At 35.1% G+C, this 24,995-nt stretch overlaps 1 protein-coding gene across 1 annotated transcript in view; it reads left to right on the forward strand.

Annotated features, from left to right (window-relative positions):
• The window catches only part of TPH2 (tryptophan hydroxylase 2), a gene marked incomplete at its 5' end in the record, with an annotated part of 114,987 nt that extends 91,180 nt beyond the window's left edge, over positions 1-23,807 (forward strand). Inside the window, 3 exons of the mRNA XM_081332003.1 lie at positions 11,524-11,619; positions 23,384-23,517; positions 23,624-23,807. Of these exons, the coding sequence (XP_081188129.1) occupies positions 11,524-11,619; positions 23,384-23,517; positions 23,624-23,798 (405 nt within the window). The 3' untranslated portion in view covers positions 23,799-23,807. The remainder of the gene's footprint in view (positions 1-11,523; positions 11,620-23,383; positions 23,518-23,623) is intronic.
• Positions 23,808-24,995: the final 1,188 nt, after the last annotated feature.

Here is a 24,995-nt window from a genome sequence, read left to right on the forward strand (position 1 = left end):
TCTGGAAATCCATTCATACTCATGTATACTCCTGGAAATGAATGGATTTCCAGAAAACATTGCAGACTACAGGAACCATTTACACTTCAGTTTCAGATGCAGACAACACAGACTCATCCCCCAAAGGCCTGTGCCTGTCTTCAACAGTGAAGGAACACAGGGCAGAAAACATCCTGCAGCCAAGAAGCTCCACACACACCTGCACTTCTCAGGTGACACTGAAGACACAGGTAAACTTCCAATTGGCCTCAAAGACTCTCTAAAAGAATGCAATGCCTAACTGTCTGCAAGGAATATAAATTCTTCCATTCCCCACCATGCAGTCAGAGCTGAAGAAGCAAAATGTCTTCAAAGAAAAACAAGAAAATCCAGTTGCCTCCTGAAAAAACACCTTTGGGACAACCATGACCTGGATGACTGAGAACCTCCACAGTCACATGTGGGCCTTTTACGAAGTCAGACCTGTTTCTAGTCTTCGTGAAGATTTAGAACCCTATCTCTCTCTATATATATATTGCTGTGCAATGAAGTTTTCCCAAAGGAAACTGAAGAACTTTAAAAAATGGATGAGGTAGAAATGACGAGAGCAGATTTCAGTGATATCAACCCTTCTTGGGAAACAAACTTTCTCAAGCATGGTCATTCGAGAAATTCCTAATGTGTTATTGAAAACTTTCTTCTTCAGATGGTGAAAGAACAAAAAGATCAGTTGATGCTGACCAGCAAGAAAGACGATCAAGGAAATGGAATTATTAAGAAATTTATTTATTAAATTTGTTTGCCACCCATCTCACTGCAAGGTGACTAAGAAAAATTAATTTGGTGTGATCAGTTATGGTATCATGCCCTCATCTCTACTGTATCTGGGATGACAAGAAATTATTCCCTGTTCCAATAGCTCAGACTTTGGGGAAACAGCCAGACACAGACAGCGTGCATTAGAAGCAGGAGAAAGAGGGATAATATTTTTTTCTCCTTTTCACCGGGGAACAGCGTAACTACAAGTATATCAGGAAGCATGTCTTTTTTTTTTAATCCCATTTATATCCCGCCCTTCTCCGAAGACTCAGGGCGGCTTACAATCTAAAGCACAAATCAATGTGCTTAGCAATAGCCTTCATTCTATGTATATGCCTGCTTATTAGGGCTTTCACCCCCCCCCCAAGCGGCATTATTACAAAGTCAGCTTAATTGCCCCCAACAATCTGGGTCCTCATTTTACCTACCTCGGAAGGATGGAAGGCTGAGTCAATCTTGAGCCTGGTGGGACTCGAACCTGCACTAATTGCAGGCAGCTGGTGTTACTTAAGGAGGCATTAGCCCACTGCTCCACCAAGGCTCTTATACAGAATGATAAGCATTATATTCTCCAAAAGGAGCATTGTTTGGCTCAATAGCTTACAGAAATGGGCTGAAAATAACAAAATGGAACTTAACAGAAATAAATGCAAAATTCTTCGCTTAGAAACAAGTAAATCAAATGCACAAATGGAGTCTCTGAAGCTTGGTAATAAGAGTTATGAAAAAGTTTTTGGAATAGTAATTGGTTGCATAGAATATAAATATAAATGAATATGTCAGCAGTATTATATGGATTTTTTAAAGAAAAATATAATTTTAGGTTGTATCAGTAAAAATGCAGTTTTCATATCACGGGAAGAAATGGTTAATCTTTATTCTGTGCTCATTAACCCTAACTTTAAACACTGTGGGCAGTTCTGAGCACCACACTTTAAGCAGCACTCAGAAGAACCGGCAGATTCAGAAAAGGGAGCAAAAATGATCAGGGGACTGGAAATGAGATCCCGTGAAAAGGAATGAAAACAACTGAGAATATTTAACTGGGAGAACAGAAGACAGAAGGCACTGTTCAAAATTCAAAAGAATGTCATATTAAAGAAAGTCAAGATTTGTTTTCTGTTGTTCTAGGATGTAGGGCAGAAATTTAAATTGGAGAAAGTAAATTTACTTTGTCTTTTTGAAAATAATAAGAGCAGTTTGATAGTGGAACCAATCAGTCAGAAGAGTAAACAGATACCCCCTCATTGTAGCAGGGCAAGTAGGGGTTAGCAATCATGAACCTGGAACACTTTGATTTTGGTTCTTCCAGAAGGTTGGATTTGATATTTTAAAAGGCTCCCTCCAACTCTGTGAAAATTAATGAATTAGAACATTAAATTTCTGTATCTATAATTAATTATTTATTAAGTTCAGGAGATCTGTCTTAGAGTGTGATTTTATGTTTGGTCATACAAAGAATTGTATGTTACTCCAGTTGCAGCCTTAAGTATACAGGAATAGAGCATATGGAAATTGCTGCAATATTAGCTATGCTCATTGTAGTTGTTGCTGGGAACAGTAGTTTGCCATTCCCTGGAAGTCTGTAACTTCTCATTGGCAGTAGAGATAAGCATAAGTTGTAATGTTGTGAGAATATGGCAGTTGTATACTTATCCTGATTCCAGTTTTAATGAAGAGTGGAGTTATACATCTGAGAGCAATCTTCCAGTATTTTAGGAGAAAATTGAGTACAAGCAATTTCATTTGCTTGATGCTTCTGGGATTTGTTTTTTTTAGCTTATTTTCACATGGCTTGCACTAACAATGATTAAAAATAGTACTATAACAGATGAATTCACTCAGCAGGACTTTCTATATTTATTGGTTTATTTTTTCCTCTGTTGGGTTAGCATATTCAAATTTAAATATGAAAGCAATATTTTTGATCATGCTGTTATGTAAAAATGAACAGATCCTAATGCATAATTTTTCAGAAAATATCTTTAGCTATCCTAATAAAACAGATTTCTTGTGCCCAATTGTATTCGTGGTCCTCACTCTGTACGTTAAATACCTACTAGACAGGTTCTTTCATAAAGAGATAAAGACTATGTTTTCTCCTCAACTGAGCTCAGAGTCTAATCTCTAAAAAGTCAAACCACAATGCCATGAAAGATGCAATTACGATCGGAATAGCTTCTTTGCATTCAGCTTTACAACTTTACAGAACGCTGCAGTTTTATTTATGCCTAAATGTGTTTATTTTGTCACCCAAAGATTTGGAAGGGGCCATTTAAGTCAGGGGTCCCCAGCCCCCAGTCCATGGACCAGTACCAGGCCACGACATGCCAACAAGTGGTCCATACAAACAAGGAAAGCCCCATCCACAGGATTCAGGCAGCACACAAAACCATGCATCCTCTGGTCTGCGGAAAAACCTCTCTCCATGGAACCGGTCCCTTGTGCCCAAAAGGTTGGGGACCTCTGATTTAAGTCATTAAATTCTAACCTCCATTCAGTACAAACATCCAAATTAAAGCATTGTTATTAGATTGATTTCCATCTTTGGCCACATCCAATGAAGTGGACCTCAGCTCCTCCCTTGATAATTTCTTCCACTGTAGTGGAAATAATCTCATCATTTGAAAGAGTTCCATACCTAGATCTGACTACAACTTAACCACTAATCACCTTGGGATGATACCAAATAAATCTCAACCCTCTTTATGATAACTCTTCTTTGTACTTGAAGATCATCATATTCCCCATCTGTCCCCATGTCTGTTGGCTTTTCTCAAGTTTAATCTGCTCAGTCATTCTTGCAAGACCTTGATGTACCTGCACCATTTTTACTTAATCTTCCTTAAGATATGTCCAGAATTGATGTGTTATTGAAGATAAATCTGATCCATCAGATGAAATTGAACCATTATTTCCTGTAATTTGAAACATACGTTTCTGCTGAAGCAGCCTAAATTGCATTTGACTATTAGCCATATCAAACTTCTCATTCTTATTTAGCTTATAATTAAGCATAATTCCAAAATTCTTTTCAGGGGTAATAATTCCAAACCAGGTGTTCCCCATCTTATACTGGTGCATTTATTTTTTTCCCTACACAAAAATACATACACTTTTTATGTTAATTTTCATTCTATTATTTCTGTATCTTTAATTTTTTAAAACTGAATTTTGTTTTTTGTTTTTTATTTTTAGGGTTTTAGCTATATTCCTAGTTTTATGTTATATGTAGATTTCTTTTACTTCTTGATCATTAATGCATATACTGAGAAGTCCAAGGTTCAGGACTGAATGCTATTGACCCTATTTGATATTGTACTCCAATTTCATGAAGAAAAACTGATGCACATTTGAATAAGGATGCCACACCAGCTGTAGAACCACCTACAAGGCTTGCTGTTTAGGCCATACTAACAAGTTTGCTAGTCCAGATACTTTGTCATCTGCTTTGTGGAGTAATGATATGTTATATCCACAGCATTCCCACAATACATTAAGAAACCTATATAATCAAAATGAAATAAGATTAGTCTGTTATGATGTCTTTTTAATAAATCCATGTTTTCTTCTGGTAATCACTACATACATTGTTTTCAAGACGTTTGTAGAAGAATTGCTATATGCTACCCTATGGAATCTTTCCAAGTATTGATGTCACATCTGCCTCTGTAATTTGCTTCAACTAAATCTGTCCATTCTGATTTGAAAATGTAACAATTACTGCCAGCCATGTTATTTTGTCTCTGCTTTAACTATATTTTTAAACCATTGTTGTAACGGCTTTCCTTTGCTGATTTCTTGTCCCCAAAAGATGCTTTTGACAAGAGGTCATGGCTTCATCATATAAATCCATAGGCAAGTTAGAATCTTTTGTTTCTACTTATCAGCTGCACTTCTGCTGGCTCTGCAGATTGCATTGATCATTTCCACAGCAGGCTCCAGTTTAATAGCCCCACAGAATAAACTCCCTGCTGATTATTCCCTTGTAGGACTTCCTTGGCTCCTGTTGCCAATAATGGAATAGCTTCCATTAGCCCAAATTCAAGATGCCTTTGCACATGAGTAAGCATCATTTGAAGTGGAGAATATATTCATGCTTAGATACATTTAATGAAAATAATGGGAGCATACAAAATACTTTTACTATAAAATGTATCAAACTATTGTAATATATACCACAGGCATGAGCATCTTATGAAGCTTATGAGCCTTAACATACCTATCTGTCCCAACTTTTTGATGTGTAGAGGCAAACATTTTCAAAATGGATAAAGAGAAAACTCTTCATATATAGAAAGAACCACCATTGATTTCTGCTATTACATTGTCATAATAGTTGTAGAAAGAACAATGATATATTTAATCAAACAAAATGCAAGCACCAAAGACATGTTTGTTAAATCATGCAATTTGTTTGAGAAATGCTTTTAATTACTTGCTTTTAAATTAAGAACAGTTAAAAATATTAAAACATTTTAGCATTTATATAAAGAAATTAAAAAATAGAAGATTATATATTGGAATAGTTTTCCAAATCATACTCAAAAAGGGATATCAGCAAATAGAATTTCTTGAATATTTGGAAAGGTTAAAATAATTGTATTAAAGGTTAATGATATGAGTGAGATACTTCATTTAATAGTTTAACAGTATATAAGTTAAATAAATAAATAAATAAATAAATAAGTATGTGAACTAGACTGAATTTGCCATAATCTGTATTCAATAGAAGTATTTTAGTAGCTTTTTCATAGAAAAAGAGTTTAATCAGACACAACATTGATGAAAATTAGAATTTGGCAAATACAAACCATATAGAACCACCAGGAAATTTTATTTTTCCTTATATGTATGATTTTCTCCAAGGAATATAGCCTTTTTATAGACTTTATATGTGGATTTAATATGTGAACATTATTGTTATATGAAAATAATGAGTTATCAAAATATACAATGAGCATTTTTACCAATGAATGCATGCAACAAGGAAGCAATAGATTACTATGCAACTATTTCCACATAATATATGGGATCACACATTGCATTAAACCACAGTGGGAATTGTTCAATTGGGGTTTAGTATATATAATAAATCCTGACACTGTGATTTATAACTTATGGTTTATTAATAATAATGGTATACTAATACAGCTGGTTTGTTTATTCAATTAAGCATAGTTCAGTCAAATAATGAAGTTACTGTACATGATGTATCAACTATTTATAAAGCAGGATTTAGTTCTTCTATTGCCCTCAGTATGAAAGATTATAGGAAATCTAGCAAAGGAAAAGAGCATTTCAATTGCTTAAAGATACTCTGCCTTAGTTCATTGAAAATGAAGATGGGAAATTTCTGTTTCTAAGTAAGACTTCATATTTACTGCTGACCAGCATTAAAGAAACCTTACTGAGATATGTGTACTTCTTGCTTCCTTGATCTTGTCCAGCTGTGTGCAGCTTGACAATGAGGAAGAGAGAAGCCAAAGTGCCTCATTAAGGAGAAATCTTCAATGTTGTCTCCTATAGCCTCCCAGTCTGAGGACTGCCCTTCTGCTTTTCTTGAATTCAGAGAATATTTTCCCAGTATTATATCTCTTCCTTCTGCATTATAGAAGCAAAGCACATAATGACTGTATTTCTACAACTAAACTGGTTACTAAATTAACCAATTTTCTAGTTTGTGTAATACACTGAATCATAAACTAACCAAATGGGATGGATTTGTGCAACATACTAAGACCCACAAAAATAAAAACGGACCAAAGTCTAGCAAACTTTGCATATTGTGGAAATACAGCAGGTCTTTAACTTTGTTTAAGCAAACATAGCCAATTTAAAATGTTCTAAGAAAGTGGAGATAAGTTTGAAACGTTAAGGAACTTGTCTTTTAGCTTACCCCACAGAGATTTTTTTGGGAACTGTCAATGGTCCTGATTTCTGCCTAATAACCCTAAAATGTTTAGTTAACCAAGCTTTCTCTTGCCTAAGGGAAGTGGAAATCCAGTTAGAATTGGAATCAATTTCAATATTTTATGGGGATCTTTTAATATCTTAGAAGGTATGGCTTTTACCATGATTATCCTTTCCCTTCCCTCTGCTTTCCATTCCACAAACTTGGAAGCATACCTGTCCTTAAAAATCCTATTTTAAATCAAATAAATAAATAGACATGCAGTAGTCTGACTGATTGTGTCCCCAGCTCCACTCTTCTAGAAATCCAACCTACAGAGAAAAGGATTTCAGTATCTGTTGTATTAAAAACAGAGAACTGAAATAGATGATACATTATAAATTCAGCCAGTATATCCTCTTTGGAAGCTGTCCATGTTAATTTTTTTGCTTATATTTGTCTGTGTTCATAAACCATGCAGACTAAAAGCTGTTAAAATTTCACAGTTAAATCCATAACAAAGCACATAAATAAGCTATTGGATGATTATATTTAAATAAATAAACACATGTATCTTGGTAAAAAAAAGGCATTCACGATCTACTGGAGATAAAGGCCATGATCCATGGAAATCCACAACCTACTGGACTAGAGTGGCCTTGTCTCAATGAAGTGCTTCATACCATGAAGCAATGTAATTTTATTGACCAAGATAAAATGGCAATGGATTTTCCTTAACAAAATCCTGTACATTACCTAAGCCATTAGGTTTTAATAATATTTTGCTGATGTAAACTGGAGTATATGTGATTGGCTTATACACAAATCTTACAAACAAATAATACTTCCAATATTCAAAAGAGATTTCTGCACATAAAGAAGATGGCTGGACATGTTGAAAGAGGCTTCTGCTTCTGGCTATTGAAAGTATCAAATGAGGCAGTAAGAATAGACAAAGAAAAACAGTACAGCTGACTTGATTTGCTTGAAAAAAACCTTGAGGGCTTTATTGTATCGTGAAGCTGGTTTAAGGAGTTATTTTATGATAAAAAAATTAAACTGTTAACAGACTACCACAACCACATGGAAACAGCATAGCACACATCAACTAAAGTCCTTCAAAACACCCTAAGCACACCAAAAAACCCAGCAGCCCAGAAGAAAAAACAGGAGTCATCTAAAACATACAGTTTAATGACTGCAAAAGCCACTATGTAGGACAAACAGGAAGAAGATTGGCAGAACGCATCCATGAACACCAACTAGCAGTCAGAAGACATGATCAAAACTTTAATTTCATAATATGTGGGCAGATTTAACCATAGTTTCAATTGGAAAACTGACCATCCTAAACCAAACCAAATCCAAAAATGCTAGGGAATTTCTAGAAACCTAGCACTCTCACAATTGGCCATCAACAGACACATAGACATAAATAACATACTGTTCAAAAGAGACAATCAACAAGCTAAAAAGGGAACAAAAAGACCTAAGCACTTCTCCACAATCAGTCAGCACCCAGATAAACATAGATTAACTCCAAGATTAACATCAGATCAACAATCAAGTAACCAACCAAAAAACTGTCAAACAATCCAATAGTAAACAGCCCAACCAAAGAACCTCTAAGACCGCCCCCACTAACACTGACAGGGTAAGCCACTAGAATATAAATTGAGAGCAAATCCCACTCCTTATTAGCACTGATGTCTGCAAGAAAACAGCCAAGCTCAGATAACACCACGTTTCAACCCTAGCTACTAATATTCTTCTTTATAGGTTTTGAAGAATTATTACATGATTATTATATACAGTTTCACCCTTTAATAAATTTCACATTGTGTTTGTGGATTTTTTCCAGGGCTCTCCTTAAGACAATATTTTTGAATATGCTATTAAAGCACACCCAGCGTTTGCGAACCTGGGTAGCAGGTTTGCAGATGTGTTCTTGCATTTATTTATTTCACAATAAATCTGTACATAAATAATGGTGATTTTCATTAGGGTTGTGCAATTCTTCAGATATAATTCCCCAAAGCTACTTTGTTGTTTTTTTAAAAAAAAATATGTTTTATTGATTTTTTAACATAGTCACCTTAATATTTGGTAAACAGTGTGTTGTCTGCATTTACATTTAAAAAACATTCACTAACAGTTGATTTCTATAATCTATAATCCACATAACTTTACTTGATTCCATCTTTTTCCCATAATGTTCTCTTTTACCAACCTTAAGTTAATACAATTCTTGTTGGTAAATAATGATTAAGTATGAAAAAGTTTCTAATATTTCTACAGATAACAATCACATCAATATAATATTTCTTTTCTATCAAGTCATTCTGGTTGCCTCATCATAGATCCTGTTTACAGTTCTTGTTTACATTTGTTTTTCCCACAATGTTCAAAACATTCTTACTGGTTAAGATTTTCTCAAAGTTAATTACATTTAAATATTTAAGTCTATTTTTCTCATGTAAGCCATCCCAATACTTTTACCTTTCTTAAGGAATAAATAAGACTAAAAAATAAAAAAAGAATAAGAATAAAGAAAAATAAAAGGATAGTGTGCTACTTAAAATCCATGTTTCCTATAAGCTAATACATATTTATTTCCAAATTTTTCCATTCTTTTTACCATAATTAAAAATATATTTAATCTTTAAATATTGCATTTAATAAATATATTCCTCTAGTCTTTTAACTCTTATTCAAAACATTTTTAATCCATTGTAATTTTCTTAAAGCCAATCATCTTTAAATGTCTAAAACATTTCCTTTATATAAGCCATTCCAACTCTTTTATATTACTCATATCAAGAAATAAAATAAGAAGAAAGAAGAAAAAGAAAATACTATGTTATTTGAGGGGCTCTTCCCTCTTAAAATAAAATTCATATCCAAAATCTTTCTATTTCTTTAACCATATTTAAACAGATATTTCTTTTTAAAATATTCTCTCTGATAGGTCCCATCATCTATTTTCTTAATTTTCACTTTAGCCTTTTTCTTTTGCCCAGTATCATTCTTAATCAATATATGTTCTGCTGAATCAAAGAATCTTTCCATATTCTGGTGTTACTGTAGATATAAAAGGTAAGTCAAGTACAATATCTTTGTAAGAGGCATTTACCCATTCATGTTAGTTGAAAATCTTTTTCTTTCTTTTTCTCTCTGTTTTTTTATCATTTTTTGTCTCTTCAGTTCTAGTGTTTTTCCTGATATCTCTGCAGTCGATTTTGTCCAATCTTTTTTCTTATCCTCAAATTTGTTTTGTGGTGTTAAAGTATAAGTTGTCTTTTCCAAATGCAGTATTTCTTGTAATTTCTTTTCCACTTGGGTTAAATCATACTTCTTTGTTTTGTTAGGTTCCATCTTTAAGTTTCTATCCTCAAATTTGTATTCAGTTATCTGTTTTATCTGTTCCTTCTCTATTGTTGTTTTCTGGGATGTTTTTTGTTGTAAAGTTTAATTGGAGATGATTTGGTTTATATTTTCAAAGTTATTTTGGATTTCTTTGTGGTTTGAAATCACTGTTGTTTGAATTAGTTGCAACATATCATATGTCTCCTCTTGAAAGGAATTTATTTTTCTTGATGTTCTTTCTATAAGTCTCTGATTTTCCATGATGACCAAGAATACAAGTTTACTTTTCTCTGCAAATAGCTTTGGAGTCAGAATTAAGTAAATACTTGTAATCCAGCAAGTTCAAAAAAAGTTTATGTCTCTCTTTGTCTGCAGCCCAGATTGTTTTCTTTTTTGTCACAGCCATTCTCTATTTTTAGAGCTTTGAAGATTACAAGTAGAAATTTTCCAGATTTTGCCAAGTCCTGTATGAAAGCCATAGCTGTCATAGTCTTCATCCACCACTAGATGTCAGCACTGGTTTAATTTTCAAATTTTCAAAATGAACTAATTGCCTTTAAAATGAGAACCTTAACCATTCAGCAATTTCAAACTTATCCAAATTTAGGTTTTATAGCCATTTCATTTCATTTCAGTATGTTTTGGTCCTCCACAAAAGGTTTAATTCACCACTTCTGTTAGTAAAAGGATGGGGCAAAGATCCCCTTCCTTCACTTTTGGAGGTTTTTTGCTTCTTGGGATTTTTTTTTCTTCAGGAAAGTTGATAAGTAGGATAGAGAAAATCAATGTTCTTACCCACATTCAAATGCGCTGTTTACAATCAGCTTAAAATAATGCTTTTGACTTCAGTTGCTTGTAGTTTGGGCTAGACTCTGAAGTTAGGACCTATAGGGTTGATCACCATCTCTCCATGGTTGCCGGGACTTCCTTCTTTTTTGCCTCTTTGGGGTGGCTTCTAGCCCATTTAGGGTCCCGTAACAGGAAGAAATTCGCCGAAGGGCATGGAGCCCCAAACCCCTCGACTGCTGCGCAGGACTGGAAGTCTCCACAAAGCTACTTTGGATAGCACAGGGTAAAAACACACTGCCTGCTTGCAACACTTTAGACTAACTGTGACTTTTGCAGGGATTATGTGTTGGCTGCAATAGGTAGCCTCATGATTGAAAATAAAAATGCAAGTGCTTTAAAAAATGGAAGACACTGTGCACATCCTGCAACAGTCTTTTGGCACTGAATCTGAAGCACTGCACAGTCCTAATTTTTATCATGATTTATGCTAAATAGATTTATGATAGCCTCTTCTTGTATTCATGGTGTTACCGTTTGGTAGTTTTCTTTCACATCATTTATTTAAAAACAAAAAAATAGTATGAGGAAGGGCTTGTCTGGTGACCTGTTTGATTTCTGAGTGTACCTAAGTTCATTCTAATATGTGTGTGTGTGTCTCTATGTATTTCATTTTACAGTGTTATTTCTTCACTATTGAGTTTGGCCTTTGTAAGCAAGATGGACAACTGAGGGCTTATGGAGCAGGCCTTTTGTCTTCTATTGGAGAGCTCAAGGTACTGATGTAAACAAAACTCTATATTATTTATCACTAAAAGCCAGCTCTATGATTTCTACATATTTCTTGTGTGTGTGATTTTCTACTGAACTCATTGTTGCTTTAACTTGCTTTCAAATCATCCTGGAAATCATTTCTAACAAATACATTAGAAAAGTATATAGTTTCAATTAAATCTTGTAGAAGAAGAACAGTGAGAACATTAGATCGTAATGCTAATCTGGGATGGAAATTTTTTTTTAATGCCAATCCAAAATATATATCTTGACACATGTATTAAGGCATGTGTGATACTTCATTCTGATTTTTGTATTTGAATGTGATTCAATCAAACTATCTTGTTAAATTAGATCAGGTGCTTCTGAATTGATTCAACTATTTGATGGACTTTATGGATATGCATACATACTCTTATCAGATCAAATCTTTGATTTGACTTGATTGTTCAGATAAACTCTTCACACTGAATTGCAAATTCAAACTGAATGTCTTCATGAAATCCAAAATATAAATTAGAATTTGGTTCATTTATATCCCCTCCCAGTACCTATATTTAGTAAATCAATTTTCCAGTTTCATTTAAATTTTGCCATATTCTATGACCAGTTTCCCTGAAAGTAAGGCCTACCCCAAAAATAAACCCTAGCTTGATTTTTGGGGGTGGGCCTAATATAAGCCCTACTGCAAAAATAAGCCCTAGTTTTTCAGTGAGGCACACACCTAAAAATCAAGCTAGGGTGTATTCTGTTCCAGCCTATGACTGGCCCTGTTTGTGTGACAGGGACAACCCCTTTTTCCTTTTGACAAATCAATAGGCTGGAAAAAACCCAACCCAAATTTATTTATAGTTCCAAAATGATAAAGTCTTTCAAACAAAAAAGCAGCAGAATATTTTATTCAATAAATGATTCAAAACATCAAACAGATTAGCAAGAACAGACCAAGATTCTCTTTGAATGTCTACCAACAGTTGCCTTCAGCAACCAGCACTGCCCACACCTTCCCCTTTTATTATCTGTTTCAAGGTGTGGCTTCTCAATGCCTTCTCCTCTTTTCACTGAGTTGCCTCATTGATTTTCTCTGGTCTGCTCTGCTGGATTGCCTTCTGCTTCTAGTGTCTCTGAACAGATTCGGGTGTGACTCCTCTGAGTCCAACACCTCCTCCTCACACAGCTGAGCCTCATGAGGAACATGACTGGAGGGGCCAGGCTGAAAGTCCTGCAGTGCATCAGAGCCTCCCTCTGACACTGAAGGCTCTCCAAATTCTCCTCCTCCTCCTCCTCCTCCTCCTCCTCCTCCTCCTCCTCCTCCTCCTCCTCCTCAGATTCCTCAGACTCAGCTGCTGGGAGCACAGGCTGACACTGAATCACAACAGGGTGAGGGTGTGGGTGTAGAGCTGCCCCACGGACCTTGCACCCGCTTACCTTCTGTGGCATCTTTTATAGCCAGGCCTGCATTTCTCAGTCACAGGCCTTTCTAAAAGGCCACTGATTCAATCCATAGCTTGGTTCTGCAAGACCTATGCAGCTGAAAACTACTCAGCTGCAGAGGCCTTCTGGAAAGGCCTGACTGCAAAATACCAGCCAGAATGCAGCTGCAGAATAAAGCTGCTCCTTCGGTCACAGAAGAAGTGGGCCAGCTGGGCAGGTCTGAGGTGAGTATAAAAGACACACCCCGGAAATAAGATCTGGTGCTTCTTTTGGAGGTAAAAAAAAGAAAAAAAGAAACCGGTCTTATTTTTAGGGAAACACGGTAGTATAACTATCAGAATTTTTATTACAGAGTTTTTCAGCAGAAATATTGGAATTTAAGCTATAACAATGCTCAGTTAAACAGGAAGCTCAGAATCCTAAATATGATATATTGGCAGCAATCCTAAACTGGTAGAGATGTAATCCCCACATAGTAGCAGTTATTATTGACAACTTTATAGGATGATTATGCCAGTGGTGGGATTCAAATATGTGAACAACTTGTTCTCTGTGTGGATGCTGCTTCTGGAAGTCCATTCTGGGCCTGGGCAACCAAAAATTAGCTACCGGTTCTGCCAAACTGGTGCGAACTGGCTGAATCCCACCACTGGATTATGCCCGTCATTTGAAAGTTATGTTAGAAATCTTAAATCTATTTAAACATCACCCCCACAAATGAAGCCTCTAAACTTCTTGACACTGGTATTCCATGTGCCACATTAGTTTAAGTCTAGCAGTCATTTTGACAATAAGTTAAAAAAAAGGAAATGTGCTTGTGCTCTCAAGAAAATTCAAACTCAAGATTTATTTATTTATTGAAGACATGTATATTCTGTCTTTCATAATATATACCCCAAGGCAGCTTGCAACACAAATTAAAGTAATAAATACAGCTAGACAGAAACAGTTGCAAATACCAAATCCACTAAAAATGACAAAGTGAGTATATGATAATATTGTTGGTAATATCTATGTTTTAGTGATATCCAGGCTAGATTTAAGCAGTAATGAACTCTACCTAGAGTAATTCCAAAGCTAGTTAAGCAAATTTAAACTAGTGCAGAATATGGCTCTCTGAATATTAATGATGCAGGATTCTTGAAACATGTGATCTCTCTGTTGTACCAATTATCATCAGTGCATTTCTGAAGTACATACACACTACTGATTTTTCAATATTACTTTTACTAAAACTTTTTTAAAAAAATAAGATAAAAACTTATTCAAATTAATACAAAGTAATAAAGAAAAGAGAAAAAAGAAATAAAAAATAAAGCAAAGAAAAAAGTTAAAACCAAAAGAAAGAAAAAGGGTACAAAGCAGTGGTTCTGATATTTTTCACAATAATTATAAGTGCAATTATATTTTAACCTCTCTCTTTAAAGCAGACCTGCACATTTTACATCCTGTGGGCCACTTCCAACCTTTAGGGTGTCTCTGTCCAGCCCAAGGCATCAACAGTGTCAGTGATGGGGGCAGAGCATTGGTGGCTGAGCAGTGTTGGTAGGAGCAGGGCATCGGCAGTGGGGTGTTGGTGTTGGTAGGGGTGTGAGTGTTGGATGGGATTGCAGCAGGGGCAGAACTGCAATGGGCAGAACTGCAATGGGGTGGGGCCATGATGGGGGTGTGGGGCCATGGTGCTGGTCCTCTACAACAATTCCAGTTACTCATGTCTGCCCTTGGGAAAATTATATAATATTATTTCCATAATCTAGTCTAATGTTCAAAGCTCTAAATCACAAATTCTTTTTTTTATTTGCATTGAACTCCATGAATAAAATTCTGTAATATTATCTTCAACTGTTTAGCCCAAATCATGGTAAAGTTTTATTATAATAATTATATTATAACTATATTATACTTATTACCAGTGCTTTTTTTGTAAAATAAAAAGGTGCCAGAACTCACACATGTCATACAATCCGCCTTGCCTACCCTACAAGGCTCAATCCAAAAAAGGTGCCGGAACTCCGTTCTGAGCGTTCTATTACAAAAAAAGCCCTGATTATTACTCAGTAAAAACATTGGCCATTAGTTTCTTGTTAAAGTCATATCTCTGTCCCCCTGTAGGATTGAAACTTCTACTTTATCATTGTTTTTTAAGTCTGCAGCCAGTTGCACCATAGATTCTTCTTAACTTCTTCTTTGACATCTTTTTTTTATTCCTTGCAAATCCTTCTTCTATTTCCTTTTTAACCGTTGAAGTCATCTTTTTGCCAAATTGTTCAAACGTTTTCTGCAATAAATCTGGTAAAATGCCCTTATCTGTAAGCTGTTCTAGTGAACTCCTGCCTCCGTCTGCCACTTCGACAGATTTTCTTGTGATTGCTGTTGTGAGGAAGTGAAAATATGCCAATGACTAGAGTCAAAGTAAAAGGCTGGCTTCTGTTTTTCCCGTTTTTGCTTCTTACGATCTGAAACAGTTTAATTCCAATTACTTCTCTATAGTTACATCTCACTGCTTAGCTCATATTATTATCCTTATCTTCTTGATTTAATAATGAACAACCAGCATTCCTACAAAGATCTGGTCAGCAGGTCTAATTATTTTTGCTATTTTCAAAGGTACTTTCATCATAATATGTTTTTTTAAAGAAATCACTTTAAAGAAAGTTCTCTATTTAAAACTTTCTTCATTCTCAATCCTGGCAAGCTTTTTGTTTTTAAATTAAAATAGCAGTTTCCCCCCTCTTCTTAATTTAAAAATGAAGACACTCATTAAGAGTCTTTGATCTATACTGCCATTTGAAAGTATTTTTCTTAGGTTGTGAAATAATAAATCATAAAGCGTTTAAGAAGGTGAGACATTTGCTGATCGAATATCCAATTAAGGATGCATACCATTTATGGGCATGTTGGTTTTTATCTTAAAAACTAAATTATTTGGACTCATTTTGGTTTGTCTATTCCTCACATCCCATTCACTGAAAAAACATATAGTTTATTGATATGAGATAAAGGGCATTCTCAGTATTACTCACACATTTCTAGAAATCTAATTTAAAAGAAGTATATGTGAACCTGGCCGTATAAGCCTTCAGATCATTGTTAAATTTATTTTTGCCATGTTGACTAGGATCTGATGTTGTTGCAATTTGATCTGATGCTATTTTTTCATCTTTAATAGTAGAATGTTGCGTTAGGTGCTCTTTTTATTATTCTTGCTATGCTGCTAATTGGGCTGTTACTTAAGGTTGCTGATGTTTCTTTATACAAGGGCTTTTAAATTGTCTGATGAGGTTTACAAATCAAAAATTCTTTTCTATGTATAGGACTTACCATGAAAGGGTCTGGCTTCTATAGATAATTTTTAAATACCTTAAAGACAAAAGAGGCTGGATTATAGACTCTCTTATTTGTACAGAAAGTTTAATAAGTGGGATTCCACAGCCAAGGAAAAAGGGTTCTTAAAAAACTGATGTGAGAGTACATTTTTAAAAAGCAATCCTAAAATGCATTTCTTTAGATATCGAGATATCTAAAGATATCAGAACTCAAAGAGTGGCATATGTGAATACAGAAGTGGGTTTCTTTTCTGTGTAAAGCGTCCTGGACTGATTTAGCTTATCAACTGAAGAAGACATGTGCAGCTCATGGTTGAACTGTGGGGACCTTGGTGCTCTCTGAGCTTAGTTGATATATTCTACCCTTGATTCTGCAGGCTTTTCTTGAACTCCTAGAACAGCTCTAAATCCTCAAGTGCAATTCAGAATCATTCCTATTGTATCTGATTTCTTTCTATTGGTGGATAGAACATAGCATAGCTTCTCTTTAATTTTTTTTAAATTATTGCATTGTTGTTTGAAGAGGCAACTCCTGTTGTATAAGGAATAACAAAAAGATCAAGCTAACTATAGAGATCCTGGATCCAGTTAGATTCAATGTTGGAAAAGCAATCTTCAAAGCTGGCAGAATTTTGCTTTGAAATTGCCTATCAGTTTTTCCTGTTGTTTAGATTTAGGAATGTATCTCCATTTTGGAATTTCTTTTTTTATAATATTTTATTAGTTTTTTTAATTTTACAATTAAAAATTTAAAAAGCAACGTGGTGACTGGGTAATCAATAATTCAATAACATACATAAATCTTTAACACAAATCTCAAGTTACAACATCAGATATTTCCTCTCTTTTTCCCTTAATATCTACTATCTCATATTAGGCTAATATAGTTATTATTATCAACTAAGTAAAAACCATCTTTGTTATATTTATCAATAATTTTTAGCTTATACATATCTTAATTGTGTTTGCATTCAATCCTTATATACAATCAATGTCCTGTTATTGCTTTGTTTCCCAGGCTTTAATTTCCATTCAATATTCAAATTCACATTTGGCATTTATAATTTCCAAGCTTTAGGAGACCAAAGTTTTCCTGAAAACTTCTACATTTTCCCCTTTTCATAACAAAATCTAATATTCTAAATACACATCTTATCTATTTGCATATAATCTTATTCTATTTTCTGAAAGTTATCTATTTTCCACCATATTAAACCAAAAATCTGTTAGTCTTATTACACATCTTACCTATTCAATTATAATGTTACTTTATTTTCTAAAAAAATATCTATTTTTCACCATATTCAACCCTCTTATGAGTAGTATAAAATCCCCTCTAATAGATCAAAACCCTAGTTTCTTTCAGCCTTACCTTTCTTCCTTTGCCAACTAACCTTCCATGTCTCTACATTTGAATCCTCAAAAAGTTCTCACTCTATTATTATATGCATTATTTGGAATAAGAAAGACCATTTGGTACAGTTTTTTTGGAAGAACTAGCCCATTTGTATTGATTTAATCACCTCCCTGTTACTCCAATCTCCCACAATTATCCTGATAGGTTAATCTTCCATTCAATCTGTTCTTCTTCATTTTCCTCAATTTTTTTCTGATTTATGTAAAAAGTCTTTTCCATTTTCAATGTTGTCAACTCCCTTTTCTGATTTTTCTGTTGGCTGGATCTGTTGGTCAATTGGGTCCTCTGTCTTAGTATTTAGTTCTTCTGCTTCGCCTGTTACTTTCTGCATTGTTAGTTCTTTGGTTGTAGGCAAGATCTGGGTTTGTATATCTAAGCTGGGATTTTGTTCCTTTATGTTGCATCTTATTTTGTTACAAGCTGAAAGAATGGTTTTGTGTATTGATTTCAACATAGAAAGGATTTTTTCTGATTTTCATCCATATTCTCTTGATAATGTGTTAAGTTGAAGACTTTAAAATCAAACATTAAAAATAGTTTTTTTGTTTTTTATAACTAGGTATGGGACATTTATTTCATGTGTTGCAGGTAGTCTTAAAGTGGAAATTGTTTGCCAAGTAAGAATTTATAGTCCAAAGTATTCCATCATTTCATGTAATAACAGATGCTTCTCATGTAAAGAAATAGGAAAGCAATTCTCCACATATAACTCTGAAAAGCAGTAAAGGTTTACCTTCATAGTTCAAACAGGCCAGATATGCTGCCCTAAAGTTCCTTCTTTACAGCTGAGTTTTTCACAGATTAAAGTCTTAAGGAGAAGATCAGATCTCACCCAGTTTCATCTGCATTGCTTTAAAGGTGCTTGATAGTAATTTTGACTTTGGCTGTCAGCAGCTTAGTGACGAGCCATATTGCTATGGCCGGTCTTTCCCCTGTCAGTTTAGAGGGCTGCCCTGGATCAAGAGGAAGGACTGCTGCCCTCCTGTGATCAAGTGGGGGTCCCCTCTTTGCTCACTGCCTCTACAGGGTCCCCAGTGGGGTGAATTCAGACGTGGAAGATGGACCTTCCTACATCCCCAAGTGCTGCGATGGCAAACCGGAAGTCTCCATTTTGTAATTTCTGTTGTAGGATACAAGCTCAGGCAGTACACAGATATCTGAAAACTTGTCCTATAAATGAGTATAAAATTGCTTTTCTGGAGATGTAATTTGCTTGAGAACTAACAAGCAGGCACCTGCTGCGAGTGACTGATGCTTATAGCTTTGGGATATGTTGCCTTATCTAAATTTGATTTTAAACAATTATTTAGTTATATCAATATTTTTGGCATTTGGTTATCTCTTTTTCTTTGTTGTCTTAACAAAAATTATAACCAAGACTTTTTGTTGCTAAGGTCCATATTTTACAAGCATTTTGTTCTGTAAAACGCCAGGATAGAAAACAACATTAAGTTTGGCTAGAGACATGCTTTAGAGTGGCTGAGTGTTGCCTGGAATTATTGTTTCTGTTTAAGCACTTAGGCTAATTAATTGAATCTATTTTATCATTCTTTTTATGAGATATCTTAATGCTGGATTAATGGTAAATGTCTGCATGTATATTTATGTGTGGGACAATGAAAAAGAAGTAATCAGTTCACATCCACAAATCCATTTAGTTTTCAAGACTATTCTTGTGTTGCAATGATGCAATACCTAGAAGTCCAGAATTTATGTTGATATGTCTCTGAATTCTGTAATACTCAGGCTTCATGTTTACACAGATTTGTCTAGAAAGAACCTTGTTTTCAGAGATGGGAAGGATTTCCGATTCAATTCCTGAAAAATCCTTGTAGCATGTAGGAGCATGCACACAACACACATCTGCAACTCTTTTAAAGTCATGCCTTTTCTCAGGATCATGTGCCTGAGTTCTACAAGGCTGTCATGTGATTCTATAAAGAGATTCAGCTTTTCAAAAGAGTTGCAGACAGTGCTAAATTTATTGCATATTGCTTCATATTAATTTTTATCTCCTGAGCTGGGCAGGAATGCATCTAAAACATTTTTGACCCACGTGTCTAACATCTTTTTAAATTATTAATTATTTAGTTAAATTATTAGCAATTTCAAATTTGCATAGTTTTATCTTTAATCTTGATCTACTCAAATCAGTATTTACAACAGGGGTGTCAAACTCGCAACATCACGCGATTTATTGAAAATTTTTTCCATTGCCGGCAATGGGGTGGGCGCAGTTTTAGCATGATGTATCTGGTCTGTGGGCCGGCAATTTGACACCCCTGATTTACACTGATTAATACCAGCTCTCCAGAATATCTAGCTGATCTCTTTCCCGGCTCAGTATAAAGTGGCCAGAAATTGAATCTTGGGCTTTCTACAAACAAAATACTGTCTAATACTAATCTTAGACTGGAAGAAGAAAAACAAATAGATGCTTTGTCCTATTTACCCAGAGGGCTTTTCAACAGTCAAAAGACAGATCAAAGATTTTTGAAAGGAAAGTGAAAAAACTTGATTTTTGATATTTCCTAACTGCTAGCTTCATGCAGACTTCTGGTGGTTTACAACAATAAATAATCCATCAAGACAAACAAAAACAAAATCTGGCATCAAGAATGACTTCTTTATTCATCAATAATCAAAACATTTACTGAAAAGCCCTATCCTGACTGCTGTCTGAAAAGCTGTGAAAGTGCCATCTCTTAAGGAAAAAGATTTCATTAAATAAGGCAATAACATGAAATAAATGCAATGTATTCTGAACCATCTCACTAGGAAGTAACTCTCAATGTACTCTTTTGTTCTAAAAAACAACAACCCTGAATGGGTTGGTTCTACCTGAAACATACAGTCCAGAAAAATTCCAGGTATAAAGCTTGGAATTTAGAGGTTAATCCACACTTCAAATTTAGAGGTTAATCCACACTTCAAATTGCCTTCAGAAGCCTCCCGGAAGCCAATATAGAGTCAAACCATTGGCATATAGCACTAGTGGTTCTCATCTAATAATAGATGGGCTGCTGTGTTCTACACCATCTGCAGCTTTAGAAGTATCTTCAAAGGCTGCCCCAGGTAAGCGGTATTGTAATTGACTTAATAGCGATGACAAGAAGCCTTTCTCAAAGTATCTGCTTCAAGAAGGAATGCAGCTACCTCAATGCATGGATTCTTTCTGTCTGTCTAGCAGTAATTCTCCAACTTCCATTTCCCCCCGAAAATAAGACCAGATCTTATTTTTTTTTCCTTCAAAAGAGGCACTAGGCCTTACTTTCGGGGTGGTGGTGGTGGTGTCTTTTATACTCACCTCCAACACCGACACCCAGCCCAGCTGGTCCACTTCTTGGTACTAACATATATTTAATAATAATAATAATAAAGCTGGAAGGGACCTTGGAGATCATCTAGTCCAACCCCCTTCTCACTTCTTCTGGCCGATGGAACAGCTTCATTCTGCAGCTGCATTCTAGCCTGCATTTTGCAGTCAGGCCTTTCCAAAAGGCCTATGCAGTCAAGTACCAAGCTATGGATTGAATCCATAGCTCGGTTCTCAGCTGAAGTGGCCTTCTGGAAAGGTCTGTGACTGAGAAATGGAGGCCTGGCTACAGGAGATGGCGCAGAAGAAGTGGGCCGGCAAGGAGAGGCCTGGCTGTGAGGTAAGTGGGTGAGGGGCATGTGGGGGCAGCCCCACCCCCAAACCCACCCTAGCTTTTTAGGTGTGTGCCTTGCCCCAAAACTAGGGCTTATTTTTGGGGTAGGCCTTACTTTCGGGGAAACACGGTAGCAGAGGATCCTCACAGACTGATTCTTCAGAGAAAGACTACCTACCCAGAGTTTATTGGAACAGCTTACTTCTTCCCATCTGGACCTAACAGTTTCCAGATATTGGGTCAAAACATCTGCCTTTTCTTCTGTTCAGCAGGGTTGGTGTTTTGCAAACAAAAGGATAACCTTCGCCAGCAGCTATGTAGATAAACAAATTCTTTAACTAAAAAAGAATTGAAGTAAAGAATAAGTGGGCATCTAGAACATCAGAAAGACAACAGAAAAAGGCTGCCTGCATTGAAGAAACAGCTAGCACACGTATTAAAAGATGCCAGTACTGTAATATCAAATATAAGCACCAGCTCACTGCAAAAAACAACCAACTAGTGTATAGAATGGCTGCATTATAACTGAATACCTTGGGTGAAAAAGAAAAAGAAAAAAAAGCCAAACTGCACCACAAAATAGAAGATCAGGCTAGAAAATAAGATCAGTACACTAAGATCAGAGGCAAGCAAACTAAAACAGATGAAAGAAAAGAAGCTGAAGAGCCAAAGAATATCTGATAAAAAAATATCACCTAGAAACAAGGATGATTAAGGAAGCACTGGAAATAATAAAGCACAAATAACAGGTATAGTTCAATTTTGTTCAGTTTTCGGAGACTACCTGGACAAGTCTCTGCAATTGTTTTGGCAAGGTTTTTCAGAAATGGTTTGTCTTGTCTCCTTCCTGGGGCAAAAAGTTAAAGAAAATAGGTAGAAGAATGATTACATATTTCACTTTTATAAATCAAGTTCTAGAATGGTTAGTGAGTAGTTGTTTTTTAAGAAAATAAAGTTGGAATCTAAGAATTATGGAACATACAGAAAGGGGAAATGCCCCATTTGTTACTCTCATGAACATCCATATCCTCATGTATAAAAACACTAGATATGTCCATATGGAGAGAATAACATGTATAGGTAAATCTGTGCAGTTCAAGATGCTGTATGCCCTATCACATACAACCTTTACAATTAAATTTTTATATATTTCTTTCTTAAAAAGAAATATTTGATTATTACTTTCTTCATGAACCGAGATAGAACAATTCCTGTACCACAAGTTGGAAACTGGACTGATTAGAGCAGAGTATGAATTTTATTCCACAGATGTCCAACGCCTCCCGTTCACTCCCAGTTCTTTACATTATTCTAAAAAAATTGTAAACTCATAAAATTCCATGACTTCTTCTAAATGCCACTCAATTTGGTTTTAAACAAATGGGTATACAGTGAACACTCTTGATGAACTGTTAATATCCTGTCAATCTACCTTATACTGTATTAAAAAAGAGCAATGAAAATGTTCATTATTTATTTAGATCTTTTCAAGCCTGAAGCAAAGTGGTGTTATGTGTTACTAGAGGTGATATATAATTTTTATGAATGTGTGCTCTGGGTAAATATCTATATATTGCTTCTGCTTTTGAAGAATTCCTAATATTAGCCATAGCATGGGAATATTTGAAGTATTTATTAATAATATGTTTATTGTGCCAGGTGTGATGATTTAAGTTATTTTTCATATATAAAGCAAAATTACTATATTCTTGATGCAACTATCACTATATTGTTGATGGTGTAATTATTTGACGGGAAGGAATCTTAAAGCAATAAATAGATTGATAAGTTTAAGATGCACATCACATTCATTCTGGAAAAAACAATTATAGATGAATCATATGAAGTGGAGCACATTCTTTGCTATAAAGTTTGGGTGCATAGAAACACTTGTGGTTTCTGTCATGTAACTTAATAGTTGATGTGGTGTATTTTGCAGCATGCTCTGTCTGATAAAGCCAATGTGAAAACATTTGATCCAAAGACAACCTGCTTGCAAGAATGCCTTATCACAACTTTCCAGGAAGCTTACTTTGTCTCAGAAAGTTTTGAAGAAGCCAAAGAAAAGATGAGGCAAGTTGTTTTCATGACCCTTAAAAACAAGCCCCAGATTGAATTTGCTGTTATCTGTAAGTGCAGAAATAAGAGTTAATTTAATTCTTTTTTATTTTTATTTCAGGGACTTTGCAAAATCAATCAACCGTCCCTTTTCTGTTTATTTCAACCCCTACACCCAAAGCATTGAAATTCTGAAAGACACCAGAAGCATTGAAAATGTTGTCCAGGATCTCCGAAGTGACCTGAACACAGTGTGTGATGCTTTAAGTAAAATGAATAGATATTTGGGCATCTGATTTCTTAGTGATATGGCTTTGAAGAATAGCTAGATGCTGTAACACCATTATAAGCTACAATGGCCATTATAAGCTACAATGTCTATTTCTTCTCTAATGCATGGCTACCAATTTGCTCCGTGTGCTCTTCTACTGATATGTAACTTGAAATACACCGACACTAACCTACAAATATTTAAGGAAGAGGATTACATTGTCTTTTTTATCAGCTTGCATAAATTTCAAAAAGCTTCTTTTCCGTACCTACAGAGTTACAAATAGCATTTGCTGTCATATCCCAAAAGAACAATTAAAAGCAAAATATCATCAATCAATCACACATGGAAAGTTGAGCTTTAGTAAGTATTATATATATATTTTTAAAGAAATATGCTTTTCAAAATAAAACCACTAATTTCCTGAAGATAGTAGTAAATAAAGCCAAATATTTTGAAGAACCCAAGATAATGCTCTTAGGAAATAGGCAAGTCTGTGTAGAGAGTTTGTTTCTATCAATACCCTGAAATCATAGATTTGTCCTGAAACATAATTTGGTCTGAAGCACATCTTTCTATGCAGCTGTCTTGTACTTCTTGCTACTAAGCAGACATTAGGATCACGGCCATGTTAGCTTATTGTAGGATCTGGTAACACATTTTCTAGCAAATTTTACAGATAACATCATTTTAGACACCATAAATGTTGAGAAGTTATACACCAACATTCTGCCCAATCATGGATTTTAAGCCAAAGAGAATATCATCACTGATGCTAAAATATCACATCCTGCCATAAGGCTGGGTAACTTTGCACTAATCCATTTTAATTATCTGGACTCATGGAAATGAATCTCTTATCAAATTTCATCATGCCTAACAACTTCTTCTCTTCTGTCAACCTCAGTTTGGAGCTACATACAGAACAAATCAGCTTCTTTGATGTCTTCTTTGATAAAACTTCACAATGGACAAACATTATGTTAGACAGAAAAATTACAGATTGCCCTGCATAGTCACATGCTTGCAGCTATCACATCTACCATCTATCGGTACTTCAAACCTCAATGCTATTTCCACATTTTTTCAGACCCACTTGAGAGAGATACTTAACTGATGAAATCAAACCAAGCATCAGGAAACTGAACTGCTCACCCTATGAGACCAATAGAAGAATCAGTAGAGACAGTTCCATTCCCCAGAGAGGACCTGTTAAAAGACA

Source organism: Vipera berus, assembly GCF_964194415.1.
Source record: "Vipera berus genome assembly, chromosome: 6".
Classification (NCBI taxonomy): domain Eukaryota; kingdom Metazoa; phylum Chordata; class Lepidosauria; order Squamata; family Viperidae; genus Vipera; species Vipera berus.